This window comes from Rhinatrema bivittatum, chromosome 7 (assembly GCF_901001135.1).
Source record: "Rhinatrema bivittatum chromosome 7, aRhiBiv1.1, whole genome shotgun sequence".
Lineage (NCBI taxonomy): Eukaryota > Metazoa > Chordata > Amphibia > Gymnophiona > Rhinatrematidae > Rhinatrema > Rhinatrema bivittatum.
In genome coordinates this window covers 66,837,969-66,855,125 of record NC_042621.1, presented here as the reverse complement: position 1 = coordinate 66,855,125, position 17,157 = coordinate 66,837,969, and the positions used below count along the sequence as shown (strand labels likewise).

Here is a 17,157-nt window from a genome sequence, read left to right as displayed (position 1 = left end):
TGAACCTAAACACATTAATTAAAAAATATTTTTATTCATTTAAACAATAAATTGTTTGATTATATACTTACCCTTGTTATTTGATGAGATATTATGTTAGGGAAGTAATTTTGTTTTAGCCAATACATTTTACTGTAACTGAAATCACCTATTATTACTGTGCCGCTGATTTTGTTAACTTCCCTAATTTCTTTGAGCATTTAATTGTCTGAAGGTTCATTCTGGTCAGTTGGACAGTAAGACATCCCCACTACTATTTTATTCCCCTTTTCGCCTAGAATTTCCATCCATAAAGATTCAAATCTTTCGGATAATAGAACGACTAGGGGGCACTCCATGAAGTTAGCATGTGGCACATTTAAAACTAATCGGAGAAAGTTCTTTTTCACTCAACGCACAATTAAACTCTGGAATTTTTTGCCAGAGGATGTGGTTAGTGCAGTTAGTATAGCGGTGTTTAAAAAAGGATTGGATAAGTTCTTGGAGGAGAAGTCCATTACCTGCTATTAATTGAGTTGACTTAATTGACTTAAGTTGACTGCTATTACTAGCAGCGGTAACATGGAATAGACTTAGTTTTTGGGAACTTGCCAGGTTCTTATGGCCTGGCTTGGCCACTGTTGGAGACAGGATGCTGGGCTTAATGGACCCTTGGTCTGACCCAGTATGGCATGTTCTTATGTTCTTAACATTGCATTTTATTTCCTGCAGAACTTTTATCCTGTTTGACTCAATGCTCTCTTTAACGTATAGTGCCACCCCTCCAACAATTTGATCCATCCTATAATTTTGGTATAATTTGTACCCTGGTATCACAGTATCCCACTGGTTATCCTCCTTCTGCCAGGCCTCTGAGATGCCAATTATATCTACTTTATCCAGTGCTATATTCTTTAACTCTCCCATCTAGTTTTTTAGACTTCTAGCATTTGTATACAGACATTTCAAAGCCACTTATTGCTTTCTGTTCCTTTCTCTCTCTATCATCCTGACATCCTCCCAGCAAGCCTCTGTTTTTTCAAAACTTCCTTCTCTGTATTGGCTCTTCAAGTCAGCTGCCCTGAAACAGGGTACAATAATATGATACAGCAACAAATTAAAGAGAGGCATGCTGGGCAGATCTACAGCTGTAAAGTTCTCTGGCTTTCCTTCAAGAAAGGAACAGAAAGGAGTAAGTGGCTCTGCGTCAGCCGAGAGAAATTTGACAATCTCCACAAGAAACTGCTTAGGCTGAGCAGATAAGTATAGAGAACAAATAGTGTGTTGCTGAAGTTGTTGTTGCTACTGATCCTCCAGGCATCTGGGTCCAGACAGCATGGGAGGGCCAAATAATAAGGAACTGCTGAGCCTTTATGGTGCAGCATAAGAAGCTGTGGATCGTTGAATCTCCAGGCAGCATTAGCTGCAGAGGAGGCTCCAGGATCTGGAAGTAGAAACTGGATTACATCATGGCCTTGGGGAGGAGCGATACACACATCCGTACAGGGCCATGGTTAATTTGTGCGTTGCTGTTTTTCTACTGTGACATTCTCCATCACACAAAAGGTAGCGTTTATCATCTCCATCATTAAAAGCTCATGGAATTTTTTATTTTTTATTTATTAAGGCTTTTATATACCGACTTTCTTGATACAAATCAAATACAAATGAACCTAGTTCTAAGCTGTTCATTTTTGAATCCTCAGCACCCATCAACTGCCCTAGTGATGAAAGGGGCATCTATTTGGTCATTGCGGCTACACTAGCATTTGCTTCAATATGGATCTAAGCTCTCAGAAAGTCAAAGGGTACCGTCATGTGGCTGCTAACTTCTATGTGCTAAGAAACACTGGGGCAGATTTTAAAAGCCCTGCGCGCATAAATCCTTCCGGATTTGCGCGCCTATTTTGCATAGGCCGCCAGCGCGCGTAAGTCCCAGGGCTTTCAAAAAGGGGCGGGAGGGGGCATGTCCGGGGCGTTTCGGGGGTGGGCCCGGGGGCGTGGCGCCGGCCCGGGGGCGTGGTCGAGGCCTCCGGACCAGCCCCCGGGACCGGAACATGAGTGGGGCTGCCGGCCGGCAGGCGTAACTTTGCCGACAAAGGTAGGGGGGTTAGATAGGGCCGGGGGTGGGTGGGTTAGGTAGGGGAAGGAAGGGGAAGGGCGAAGGAAAGTTCCCTCCGAGGCCGCTCCGAAATCGAAGCGGCCTTGGAGGGAACAGGCAGCGCCGCTGGGCTCGGCGCGCGCAGGTTGCACAAATGTGCACCCCCTTGCACGCGCCGACCCCGGATTTTATAAGATACGCGCGTATCTTATAAAATCCAGCGTACTTTTGTTCGCGCCTGGTGCGCGAACAAAAGTACGCGATCACATATTTTTTTAAGATCTACCCCACTGTGCGCTGAAGCAGGCATCTGGGTGGAGCTGGGAGACTATTACATTTGCTTGTGTATGTGTATTGCTAGCCCAGGATTAGTGTAGTGTTATACCCCTGGGGAATATAGCGAGCTTGCTGGCAATTCTAAAGGATACCAGGCCTCTCTACTAATAAGCATAAAGATAAACAAAGTCCATGGTTACTTATTTCAAGTGAAGATCATTGCTCTGAAATTGTTTGCATTGTTTAAGGTTGCTGGTATTTATACCTGTGCTTTAACTTTTTTCCTTTATGCACTGCTTGTAATGCAGTTTGTTCCTGCAATAATAAAACAGAACAGTGGGTTTGCTGATGATGCACAGGGACAGCTCCTCTCAGCAATCTATTCACAGAGGGGGAATCCATTATTATACAGGCCACTTCCTTGGATGGGGCCACATAATGCTATTTGGTAAAATAAAGGTTTTAGGGACTGTTATTTTTGTGCTAGTTAGAAAGAAGGTTGAGGCTGCAAGGATGTGCCCACTTCTGATGACACAATGAGGTATGTAAGAGATAAAACGGAGCAGAAATTGCAGAAAGTAGAATCAAGGCAGTTTTTATTTGCTAGGTTTTCAGCCAAAATAGGAGGAATGGTTCGTCAAGAAAAAAATAATTCAAGACAGTGGTATTTCTAAATGAAGAAGATCTCTATAAGAACGACAGGTTGCTGAATGCAGCAAAACAGAGATCACAGATTAAACAGCAACACACTGTCTCCTATATTTGAAAAAACAGAATGAATTCTCTTTAAGCCTATGGAAAATTAAACATTTAATTTAAACCATCTATTCTGCATTTCCAGGGATGAGATCCCCATTCAAGAAGAACAACAATAAAAAAAAATTAAAAGAATTCCACCCCATATGAACCTTAACACACCACTCAATACAAAAACAAATAATTTCATACGTAATACAGTAATACTGAATGTTGAAAGCAGATGAGACAGCGTGGCAGAACAACAGATGTAAGATGGGAAAGGAATTGCAACAAATAAGGGCAAAATAGAGACGCAGAACCAGCTCTTCAGAAATAATCCATAAATCTGTCAAAACTGGCAGAGATACAGAGAGCAGTAAGAATCGAATCTGAATACGGGGTACATAATAAGGCACAGCCAACCTCTATGAAAATAGTTTGCATTTGCCATCTAGACACAATTGGGAAGATAGTCACAAATTGTCTTCTATCCAATAGATGGTCATTATCGGCTACCACAAAACACACGACATTACTTTAATTGCTAGAAAGCGGGAATGAATTCTTGCTGAATGTAATTTTGTGAGAAAAAAAACCCAAAAAACCAACCACTGAGTGGTAGGCACTTGCATAACCTGAAATGGTAGAATACCGTGCCATAAAGGAAGATAATACCACTACTGGATTTCATGTATTAGTTTAGTCCGCCGTTAGGTATTCTCCTCAGGAGACTGGGAAGAAAAAGGTTGGTTTTCACCCAAGCAGTAGAATCATGAGAAAAAGCCCTTCATTTTCAGCCAAGAATCTTACAGGATGGTTTACGCTTCACAAATCAGTAACAGACAGAGAAGAAAACCCATTGTTTTTCCCTACGAAACACACACTGCAATCCAAAAAACGATGCTCATCGACATATAGAATATGGCAGATAAAGTCCGCAATTCCCCAGTTTAACATTCCATCATTTATTCCATTATGTGTTTCAAAGTGAGCTTGACTTTTAAGAGTATGAACCGAACTCATGCAGCCTGTGGCATAAGACTTTAAAGTTTATTGCAGTTATGTCTTCAGGGGAAAACAGCAAATCTAGTCTAATTAAACCTGGATTCTTAGGCTCATTAAAATGACTGGATCAATAATTACAGCCTGCAGTTTTTTTTCCTTGTGTTGACCGAACTGATAGTGAACTAGAAGAACACAGCTTAAATAAAAAAGTAAATTGATTGAAAGCTTTAAACTAGGTCTTCTGTGAATCACTTATTTTACAGAGAAGCAGTTTGTTCCCTGAAGGTCATATTTCCTGGTGCCTCTAAAGCAGTAGTTCTCAACCTTTTTTCTGTCGGGACACACCTGACAGATGGTTCTCACGCGTGTGACACACTGAACATGTGACCATCATGGGGCTAAATGTAAACATTCACTCTGCATCCACAGGAACCCCCCTCGACTCCCAACAATGGGTGCAGAGCAGAACTAGGGTATTACCTGTACAACTCACCATACAAAAAAGATATTCTGGTTCTGGCGACATCACAGCAACAGCAAAACAAACTCCCTCTACTACCAGGTGCAATAGCCCTTCTTATGTAAAGACAGTAATTTACCACCAATGCATGTCCTATTGAGAAAACACAATAAATAAGATTGATACAAATGCCTACATGCTAGTAAAATACCTCACCTCGGTCACACACACAAAGCTGACCTTCACCAAGTACAGAAAGACCACACATTATAAATATGGAGGCAAACTGGAATGGAAAACCAAAAAAAGCCACTCTGCATGCAATGCAAACCTGGAGAAACAGAAAGAGAAATATAGCATCTAACATAGTCCCAGGATCTGCAATAATGCACACAAACTAATCCGCACACAGTTACACCTGTATTATGGAATGCACTCAAATGGAACAACCCTATCTAAGAAATACAACTATTAAACCAGGCCCTAAACACCAATACACCTCCTATTAGGAAAACAGAATAAGCCAAGCTGCTATAGATCCTTATGCAGAAATAATTGTAAAACTATATGAATAAATATTTCAAAACAGCTGATGAACAATTAAAAGCTCAAAATGTATTAAAAATTGTCCAAATACCAACAGAATATTTCAAAACAGCAGACCCATCACATAATATCCAATAATTAAAATGGTAATCACTCAAAAAAACCCAAAAACTTAAAAAAACACTTTTACTTACCCTCTCCAGCATCTCTCCTACTCCTTTCCCTTGCAGGTCAATAGCACTCACCAGAAGCAGCAGTGGCTGCTGAAACTCTGTCCTCATGGTCCTCTTCCTTAGGGACCACAACCAGTCTCACACACAAACCAATTAGACCCCACGACCAGTCTCTGTCTCACACACACCAGTGACCTCTCTGACCAGTCTCTTTCTTTCTCTCACACACACCAGTCACCTCCCTGACTAGTATGTCTCCCTCACACAGTAGACCAGTCTGTGTTTTCAGAGATTATTTATTCAGGAGATCCAATGACAATACAAACAACAAATTCCAACTGCCCGACTCAGGCCTAGTTTCGTCTCTAGAAAGGGCTGTGTCAGGGGCTACAAAATAAAAGTTATTAAAAAAAAGCTAAAATACACAATCTAGTTAAAGTCTCATTTGTAATTATACATCTTAAAATAAACAATCTTTATTTAAATACAGTGATAAAAAGCGGAGTAAGTAGGTAGGTTATTATACATACAAAATACTCTCATAATTAAATTATCTCCAAAAACACAGATGACTGGTCTACGATTTTGTTTTTCTGCCTCCTGGCTTTTATAGACCGTCTTCCGTGCTGCTTTTTGTGTCCCTCACACACACACACCAGTCACCTCCCTGACCAGCATGTCTCCCTCACACATACACACGTCACCTACCTGACCAGCATGTCTCCCTCACATATACATCACCTCCCTGAACAGCATATCTCCCTCACACATACACACGTCACCTCCCTGACCAGCATGTCTCCCTCACACACATGTCACCTCCCTGACCAGCATGTCTCCCTCACACACACACCAGTCACCTCCCTGACCAGCATGTCTCCCTCACACATACACGTCACCTACCTGACCAGCATGTCTCCCTCACACATACACACGTCACCTCCCTGACCAGCATGTCTCCCTCACACATACACACGTCACCTCCCTGACCAGCATATCTCCCTCACACATACACACGTTACCTCCCTGACCAGCATGTCTCCCTCACACAAACGTCACCTCCCTGACCAGAATGTCTCCCTCACACATACATCACCTCCCTGACCAGCATGTCTCCCTCACACACACATCACCTCCCTGACCAGCATGTCTCCCTCACACACACGTCACCTCCCTGACCAGCATGTCTCCCTCACACACACACACCTCCCTGACCAGCATGTCTCCCTCACACATACACATGTCACCTACCTGACCAGCATGTCTCCCTCACACACACACATCATCTCCCTGATCTGCATGTCTCCCTCACACACACACGTCACCTCCCTGACCAGTCTCTTTCTCAATCACATACATGCTTCTCTCACTTAGACACATACTGTAAATTGCACAAACATGATCTCTTACATACAAGCTCTCAATCAACACACATACTCTTCCCCTCCCCCCCAGCTTGCTCTCACTCATGACCCTCCCTCCTCCCCAGCCCAAATGGCAGCTGCAGAAGCCTCCTCCTCCAGCCCGAGAATGTGGAGACTAACTCTGTTCTTTCTCCTATCACTGATCGCTAGATGTGCTTCATTTTGGTCTGGGTCTGCGCTGCTGCTGGTATTTTAAGCAGCATGGTCTGCTCTTCATCACTTCCTGTTCCGGGCTGTGGGGGTGGAAAGAAGAAAGGGCCATGCCGCTGATGTTGCCAGCTTCCACTAACGCTGCTGCTGTTCCTGTCTGGTTGGAACAGCAGCAGTGTTAGTAGAAGAATATGTGCACCTTGCTGCGATGGAGAGGGAGGAAAGAATAATGGGAGCAGTGGGACACTGCGAAGCCTCGACACACTGGTTGAGAATCGCTGCTCTAAAGAACATAAACATAGTGCTTCCACTACCATAAAAGCTCTCTCATCACTGAGTGTTTTCATAGTTCAAATCTGCAGACCTGCATGGAGAAGACCCAATAAATATTTTTTAATTCAACTTTTATATTTTCACACACAAAAAAAAAATGCTTTTGCTATATTTGAATGATCATCCTGGAAAAGATGCTGCAGGTTTTCATGTTGGCACAGTACTCTGTCACCCAATGCAAACTGTAATTGACAGCATGGTCAGATTGTGGCAACCATGGTCAGCAAAACTGAAATCAAAGGGGCTGCTTGTCAGATCTGTATCTGCATCAGACTATGATTGCAGGATCTTGCCGCTTTTCACTGGATGACTTATTAGGTTATAGACTACATGCATGTTTGTATTGGAGAAGTAAGACTTTTGGTGTGGCAGTTTTATTACTGTGTTATTAAATAGAACATGATTTTACAACAGTCTGAAAAACTGAGGACTCAAAAATACATTAAAAGTAAAACGCGGACCACTGCACACCTACAACTCAACACTGTTTGCTGGGAGAACATCTTTCTTTGCCAGTGTCATTCCCCACAGAATATGGTGAAGCAAAAAAAGGAAAACTTAGGGTTTACTCCCCCAAACTTCCTTCTCCACGTACCGGCAGGATGGACTGCGCCATGGTTCAAAGCTGCTCTTGCCCTGGTAGAATCCGCGGCAGGGTGGTATTTTCCCCCACCACACCCGAGTGCTTCTCTCAACCCTGAGAAACAACTACCACCACCCTTCTGCACTAATCACGGTGAAGATTACAGACTTTTTCTGTGCTGGTTCACCTAGAGGAAGGCAGTGTGGTCTAATCATGGCTCTCAGTGTGGCATATAAAGTCACTTTTTTTGTTTTGTTTGCTTGTGTTACTTCATGCTTGCTTGTATCATTTTCCTCTTAATGACCCATGTGTACCAATAACAATCTCTTCCTCGTTCAGTGGTCAACAGTTCATATTGCACATAGTACACGTCTCAGTGTTTTAGTTTCCAATAGTGCAATTCACAAACATCATCCAGTGTGACCTCAATGTCCTATTAAGATCATAATTTTTATTTGGAATGAAGGCTCCTAAGAGTATTTGGCTTGCCATCCCAGCACTGTTTTAAGTGAGCTCATTGTCCTATTTCTCCGTGGCTCATAATGCATAGTTCTAATCACATTTAAGTAGTTTGAAGAGTATACATGCACACCAAAAATTTATAAAAAAAAAATAGATAATTGAAATTTTTTTGGACGATTGCTTTTCATCTTGTGGCATACCTTACCTTCAGGACAATGCACTGTTTAGTTTGTATTATATTCACCAGTGGATTCATTGGTGTTTTGTTTATGTAAATTATTGTGTTCCAACTAGAGGAAAGCGCAGGTCAGTATGGGTGAAGGAGGAGAAATGGTGCCAGAAGAACCAGGAAGCTCAGCAAAGATGTTACAACTACAAAGCCCCTATGTGATGAGGGTACAGTGCAGAAGAACTCTGAATGACGCATTTACCGTACTGAGTATTCCAGCTGGGTCGGATTCATCCTGTGGTTTCAGGATGTCCCCGTATGCAGCTGATGTGAACCTGGGGAAGATTCTCCTTTTTTTTTTTTCAAATCTGCTCTTCCTCAAGGAATTCCCCTGAACACATGGAAGAGACTCTTGATGCAGTCAGGAGGTGATAACTCTGGATTCTACCTGGCAAGCAATAGCCTATTTGGAGTTATGTATTTCTCTATGTATAGAAATCGTCCCTGTGTCCAGTGGTCACTATAATACTAAACTGCAAGCTCATAGCTTAATACTTTTCAGTCACATAAGTAGGAACCAATGAACTGGAACAAAAGATTTCTCTGTGGCAGGAGGTCATGCATCCGTGCTATGTGCTGAAACTAACATCAAGATATTCAGGAAACCGCTAAGTGGGTTTCTATTTACACGGGCATTCCCTGACCGATGGCCTGGATCTGAGCATTTTCAGCAGGTTTATATCCAAGTGCCTTGATCCTAGCAGAGGTTTTGCAGTGACTGCACATGGAAGTATACGCTAATCTTACGGACTGTTGATAAGGACTATGGCTTTTTTGTTGTAGTTTTTTTTTATTTATTGTAATTATGCAGATTTTTCTTTGTAACCCATCTGGTAAACCTAGAAAACGCCAACAGATGATATAATTTACGGTTCTTGGATTTTTCCAACAGTATAGTCCCTTGGATAATTTGCTTTATATAGTACTTCAAATTTTGAAAATTCCTGTTAAAAGCCATTTCTCAACGTTTTGGACATATTAGCTAGCATCTGGTAAACGTGAGAAAGCAGAAGAGGAGCAGTCTCCAAAGGCTCAGCTATCATTTGATAGTTTAAAAATGAGCTAAACAGTAGGACTGTCTTTAGACGAGATTACCAAGGCAACTCTGATTTTATCTCATCTATTAAAGCTGATTTGGGACTAGACTTTAAAGTTACTTTTTCACCATTAACAGAAGTGCTTCTTTAGAAAAGGATATAGATTTATCTTGATGTTTGCAAGGCGATTCGAATTTAAATGCAAAATGTTTTCACTACATAGAGTTCTAGAATATACAGGTGGAGACAAATAATTAAAGAAAGGTGAGACGGGCATCCAGTTTTACATACGTGTAAATGGGGGTATGTAAAAAGCCATTTTCACAGTGAATTTTATTCCTTCAGCTACATGTATCTGCCATATTGCAGCAAAGTTAATATATATTATCATCTTCCAGTGAAAGTGTTTTATCCCACCCGAAGCAGGACCTCTGTGCAAAACACGTTCGTTTTGGGGGATCACTTGCTTGCAAAATTTCTTGTCCTTAAAGTGTATCTGTTGGAAGGACACGCTGATGGAATAAAATTTACTATGAACATGACTTTTGTGGTTCAAGGCTTTAACATACCCTCATCACACGGATGTAAAACTGAAGGCCCATCTTACCTTTATTCACACCGAGTTCTCGACCTTGGGGCTCACTTCTTCCTACGTTTTGCTCGTAAATACCTGCACAGCTATGGTCTTTCCTGCGGGGGGGGGGGGGGGGGGGGGGGGGGGGGCTCCTGCTGCTCCATATGTTTAGTATTCAGATTTCTTTTTAGGCGGTAATAGTCACATTTGCTGCTTGTTTTTGATTAGCAAATGTGTTCCACTTTCACAACTGGGTTTTTAGGATGTTTTGACCTTATTGCCTGGTCTAGTGCCTTTACTTTATGCAATAGGTGGCTTCTACTTAAAAGTTCTTATTTGGCTCTCCTTGCCTTTCTGAGGATTTCACAGAGCACTGGCAGAGATACTATTTCTTTGAATCATTTTGGGTGTAAAGGATATTTTCTGTTTTCCTTTGTTATATCTGAAAGAGGGAGGGCGATTATCGCAGGTATTTCTGCATGGAAATGACCACTCGGATTTCTGCCTTTTGTTCAACGCACATACCATACCGCGGAGGCCTTTCCAGGAGGCGGAGAACGCAACAAGGCACCTCGTTTTGTGTCCCCAAAAAAAATTGTGCGCAGAGAAAAAACAAGGCGCAAACCTCCGCATGGAATTTTTCCTTGGGCAATAATCAAAGCGCGGGTAAACCCATGGAGTCTGCACCTGCACGCCCACTTTTGATGACTTATCATGCAATTGTTAAATGCTTTCAATATGTATATATAAAAATAAAAGCGAAACACACACAGCACTCGAAGAAATCATCAATAAAGGAGAAACGATTTACCTGTAAGCAAGAGCTAAAGCCCAGGCACCTGCAGCGCAATACAGGCTATCTTGCACCTTCGCCTTTTTACAGTCCCCGACCGTCTTTGTGGGGAAAAGGCCAGTAGTCGGACTTTGGTAGTTCAGGACTGTAATTTTTACTGCAAGTTAAAACAAAAGCAACGCATTAACAATATTTTCGGGTTTTTTTTTTTTTTTCAGAAATCGGCTTCTTTCCTAAATTATCTGCGCTAAAATATTAACGCTTCACGCCAAGGAACTGCAGATCAGAAAAAAAAAACATGAAACAAATGTTTTCCATTAGTCTCCTGGCTTGCTCTGCTCCCTCTCCTTCCCTTCTCTTTTACTGCTTCATCAGGATTAATATTCACAGCAACATCCACTGGCAGAGCGGAGGCTCTGATGAGACTATAAACAATCTCACAGCAGAACCGTCCTAACGTCAGTCATCCCAATAGCTTGTACCTGCTTAGTGGTGCATGGTTTGTCTAATCATTCTGAGACTTATTTTTATTTTACACCATTTTCATTAACTCTCCATCCTCCAGGTTCTTGCTGTTCCAAGAAAGCAATCTTGGGATACCAGGGAGAAATCCTTGTTACGTATTCAACCTACGGTTAGCAATAATTCACTCTCCTTCTAACTCCCCTTCTGTACACTATATGTCCTATGTTTTCTCTATCATCCTGCTGGCATTCAGATAATATAACTGAGCTCGAGTTGGCATCAATACAAGTGTCAAGGCAAAATAAAGCTTTGGCTAGCTTTGAGCTAGCAGAGTGCTTGTTCAAGAGACTGGAGCGTTGCCCTTGAGCCCACAGGCCAACCCCAAATGAACTGCAGCAGGATAGCCCAGAGGGAGTTGGATACTGTCTGAAGCTCAGTCCTGTGGCCACTCCCCTGAGGATCCAGATTAGCCCTTATGAGTTCAAAGCAGGAGACACTGCTCCAAGTGAGGGCTGAGAGCCAAAGCATGGAGACTGCAGAGCGCAATCAGTCTCCCTCTTCCTACTCACCTGGACCTGCACCTCCCCAAACTGGCTAAAGCAGATTCTGATCTAATCTGAATCTTCCTGCTTAAGATTCCAACTAATTGTTTAGGACCACTGTGCTCCAAGCACAGAGGGAGCTTACACTGGTTGTTACGAGGTGTTTAGTTGCTATTTTGAAAACAAAGGCTGAGTAGAACCTGCAGGAGTTGTATTTAACATTTCCAGGCTGGCAACCTGACATCCCCCATAAGAAGAGTGTAACTCCTTCAGTGGTATACTCAGGGACGGCCTCTAAAGAACCAGTATTTTAACTTCCAACACAACATTTATACTTCCAACTCAATAGTTTGTTTATAAAATATTACAAATCTAGTTTAAAAGAATCTAACTTTAAGTAATCAACTAGCTATTACACTTTTGTTTTATGCCACACAACCCAATAAACTGAGCTAAATATGTCACTATTTCTAAAGCTTCTGCAGCGCTGTCAAGCCTTGTCATCGATTGGTATGCTAGTAGTCTTATGACTAACAATTGGAAACTTGGTTTAACTTTGGTTTGTAACAGAAAAATTAAATTCTCTCTTCATAAGAGTGAGAAACATTAAGGACCCGATTTATTAATGCTTTTCTTCCAGTCTGAATCTACGGGAAAAGTCCTGAATGAATCGGGTCCTCAATGTTTTCTTAGAGATACACTAGAAGCACATCTTTGAGCCCTAGAAAAGGAAAAACTGTGTTCAAACCCAACACATGACACGCTTCATTTAAGTTTGAATATTTCTACAACAGTTCATTTTAAATTTCAGTAATGCCATTACTATTCATTTTGAAACCATCAGATCAAAATAATTTTTATGCAAAAACAAAAGATCAAATTTCATCCATGCTTTTTACGTTTTCATCATAATGATTTCCACGCAGTGCATGACGGGCATATTTAGAAAGAACCACAAACTCCACTATCAGGGAGGGATTGGAAGTTGCAGAATTTATATTGACTACTTCTGACATCCAAGAAGCCAAAGCTCTTCTGCACTGTATGATAAGCATAAAAGGATAAAAAGCTATCTGAGTGGCATGGAAAATATGAAAAGAAAATAAGGGCAAGTAAGGTTTAACATTTAAAAGATGAACTTTGGGGATTTGGCTTTATAATATTTATTAATAGGCTGATAGAGTCTTTTTAAAACTGAAATTGATTTACTTCAGTTATGTTCAACTGAATTTCAGTTTTAAAAAAAAACTTCTGGTATCAGCTTATTAATATTCTAAAGGGAAAACCATGAATCAAATCACAACCCTAGTGAACAAAGCTTTCACAGACTTGTTAATAGAAATTCAATTTTATAAAGAACTGGAGTCATTTCCTAAACTTTAGGCTTTAAGTTGTAATAGTCAGTGCTCTGCTAAAGAATCCTTAAATGATTCAGTGTTATTTCACAGTAACCTTGCTAAAAGGCATCCGGTGAAATATCAATATAAAAATCAGTCAAGTGTGCACCATCAGTTCAATATGACATTTTCAACTAAGGGAAAGGATAGCCTGCTGCATGAGCCCCTAAAACATAACAGCAACAGACAACAGAACAGATTTGCTGCTGCCAGCCATTGGAAGTAGACTGAATGTCACTTAATCTGCAAAGAACGCGCAGGAACGATCCAGCAGATGAAAAAACAGAAAAAAAGCCTCTCTCAGGGTGGTAGTTCACATGCTTTGAAAGAATAACTTTTCTGCATTTGCAATACAGCATCGTCTGTGTGTGTCCATTGTGCCACAGTGGTGAATGACTGTGTCAAATCTTTTTGGAATCCCAGTTTCATCTGTGTGGCTTGAGGCACATAATGAAAAATCACCAGCAGTCCACTTAAGGAAAAATATTGTTAGACATGATCGTGTTATTGGACATAATATAGATCTCTAAAGCCATCACAAATCAGAGACGTGATTTAAGAAATAAGCTAGCACCGGTTCTTCTTCTGGCTTGAAGACAAGCTTATTTGGCTTTGGCTAAAACTGCTGAAGGTGGCAGTTTCCACGACGACTTGTGCATTTCATATTTGCAACTCCATGAAATCACTCGATTTAAAAAGCATGAGTTTATAAAATATTCATTAAATGGAAATTTTTATGACAAGTACCAAATTCCTCATCTGCAGTCATTTAAATGTTTAGGCCAATACCTATAACTTCATTTTGCTGTATACTGCATATACCCTTTCACAAAAAAAGAAAATGGAACAATTATGCTTCACATAAAAATTGAGCATTTAAATAAATTACCGTACATCACTCAGCTGTCATCCAGCTAATCAAGATCATCTCAGATATCTAGATAATGAGTTGGGTTTACAACAGATTTATGGAATATATTAAGGTATCAGAAGCCCTTCCCCTCTACCTCCTCAGAGATGATTTTTTTCTATAGGCACAAAATGGTTAAAAGATTCACATACAGTTCCATTGTCCCAGGAACATAAGCAAAGATACTCTTGTTTAGATAAGAGCATACAATGATGGGGGAAAGAAGGAAATATTTCCATTGTATTCTTTTTTTTTTTATTTGTTTTTCTATACCAATATTCAATTAGAACTATCACATCGGTTTACATAGTAACTTGATGGATAATTTGACAACAGTAACAATAGGGTCCAATTATCTTTACATTACGTCGTCTTATTTTATGAATAAAAAGTGACAGTTATCTATACAATACTGCAATAAAAAGTCTTAACAGTATAGGAATAACAATAACAAAACAGTTTTAATATCTTAACAGTATAAAAGAGTAACGTTTTTGACAGTGGGAACTCGTTTGATATTTTATGGGGAGACTTAACTATGGTAAGTCATTGGGGAGTATGGGATTTCTGCATTTGAGGTAAGCGGATATTCTGATGGGTAGAGCAAATTGTTTTTTTCATTTTGGATGTTGGGTTGGGGTGTGTGGGAGGTTTAATGAGATGGTCTCATAATATACTGTGGGCCGGGTTGGTTTTCTTGGTTGCTTTGCTGGGACGTGGGGTTAGCTTGTCGGTTGGAAGGCTTTCTGGAATAGCCAGGTTTTTAATGATTTTTTGAAGGTCTGTGTTGAGGGTTCCGTTCTGAGTTTTGTGGGCAATTTATTCCACAATGTGGGTCCTGCTATTGAGATTGCGCGTTCTCTTTTAGAGGTGAGGTGAGCCAGCTTGGTGGAGGGAATAGTTAGTAGTCTGGTGTTTTTGGATCGGAGATTTCTTTGGGAGTTGTATGGTATGAGGGGGTCCTTTAGTCTTTTCATTTGTGGATGGATTTGTGTAGGAGGGTTGGGGCTTTATATTGAATTCTATGGGTTATGGGGAGCCAGTGGTGGTCTTTGAGTATGGGAGTGATGTGGGTGGAGTGTTTACTGTTTGTGAGGGATCCTGCTGCCGCATTTTGCAGTAGTTGGAGAGGCTTGAGGGTGGAGGTTGGGAGCCCCAGGAGAAGGGAATTACAATAATCTAGTTTGGAGAATAGAAGGGCCTGGAGAACTGATCGGTAGTCTTGACTGAGTAGTAGCAGTTTGATTTTTTTTGAGGACTTGTAGTTTGAAGAAACCTTCTTTTATGATTGCATTGATGTGTGGTTTTAGGTTGAGCTCGGAGTCTAAGGTGACTCCTAGGTCTTTTACAGTTGTGCCGAGTTGGATCTTAGGTTGTGAGAGTGGAAGGTCTTGGATGTACTTTGTTGGGGGTTTGTTGGATATGTATAATATTTCTGTTTTCATGTGGTTGAGGGTGAGCGATAACCGAGTTAGGAGTTTTTATATTTGTAATGATATGGAATTCCATTGCAGTAGGGTGTTCTGTATGTTTTCTTTCATGGGGAGGAGGATCTGGACATCATCTGCATAGACGTAGAAATGTAGGCCCAGGTTGGTGAGGAGTCTGCAGAGTGGGAGTAGGTATATGTTGAAGAGGGTGGAGGAGAGTGATGATCCTTGTGGGATGCAGTGTGAGGGGGAATTGCTTTGATTCGTAGTTGTTGAGTGTAACTTTGTAGGACCTGTTGGATAGGTAAGAGCCGAACCATTGTATGGTGTTGCTGCCTAGGCTGATTTCGCTTAGTCTGGTTAGGAGGATGTCATGGTTGATGGTGTCCAAAGCGGCGGATATGTCCAGTAATATCAGTAAGTAGGACTGGCCGGCATCTAGGCCTCTGAGTGCCGTGTCAGCGAGTTTAGGGGGAGTGTCTCCGTGCTGAGTGTTTTTCTGAATCCATGTTGCGATGGGTAAAGTATTTTCTGGGATTCCAGGTGTTCGGAGAGTTGAAGGTTTACAATTTTTTCAAGAATTTTCGATATGAAGGGGAGGTTAGATATGGGTCTAAAGTTGGTGGGGTCTGCGGCGTCAAGGTGAGGTTTCTTCAGTATGGGTTTGATGGTAGCGCATTTCAGGGTTTTAAGAGTTACTAAATGTTTTGAAATAATGTAGTTTTCCTTTCCCCAAATTTTTTTCCAGTGACTGTTTGCAGGTAAGACACTTTCACTTGTAAGACTTCAGACACTGGGTAACCTGCCACTCCATGGTTTATTTATTTATTCGGACTCTGTGTTGTTTATTCACAACCCAAAGAGGCTTGTAAGTTTACATACAACAAAACAAAAGACAGATAAACACAAGAATAGCACATAAACAGAATAAAAACTTCAGAGTAAAAAAAAACCAACAACAGTTACCTCCAGATCAGCATATCACAGTGGTTACCTACATTGTGAAAGTTGTTTTAAGTGTCAAATGCAATGCGAAATAAGTGTGTCAAACAGCTTCTTAAAGGTACAGTAGCTGTGCATTCAAGTAATGTGCAAGTCCATGGGCAGAGAGATCTAAAATGAAGGGCCGGCAACAAAGAAGAGGCAACCCCTAATGTCGGCAAGGCGCACCTGCCGAAAAGATGGCATTTTCAAAAAGCCCCCTGGGGCAGAGCATAGAGCCCAAAGCCCGAGTTGGATTCTATAAACACAGTTCTTGGTTAATACAGGGCAGCGAATCAATCTTTTGATTGCGATGGAGGGTTTAGTTTTACTCATATGTAAGGATTTCACTAACCATCGCTCACACTTTTCAAATAGACATGAGATAGTACCGTATTTAACCTGAAAGAAAGGTCCTTATAGCATCTACTATACAATAGTTACTCTTCTTAATATTTTGAGTTTTATATTTTCTAATCTCCAAATCTTTACTTTTGCAACAACTGCAGTTTCAGCGAAGAACACTGAAAGGTGGAACCCTTTCATGACATAAAGACAATACTAGCACC

General features: G+C 41.1%; 1 protein-coding gene across 3 annotated transcripts in view; it reads right to left on the bottom strand.

Moving 5' to 3' along the window:
• PHKB (phosphorylase kinase regulatory subunit beta) overlaps positions 1 to 17,157 on the bottom strand; it is a 601,073-nt gene that overhangs the window by 467,353 nt on the left and 116,563 nt on the right. For all 3 annotated transcript variants that reach the window (XM_029608470.1, XM_029608471.1, XM_029608473.1), the window contains one exon: positions 10,882 to 11,020. In XM_029608470.1, coding sequence (XP_029464330.1) covers positions 10,882 to 11,020 — 139 coding nt within the window. The remainder of the gene's footprint in view (positions 1 to 10,881; positions 11,021 to 17,157) is intronic.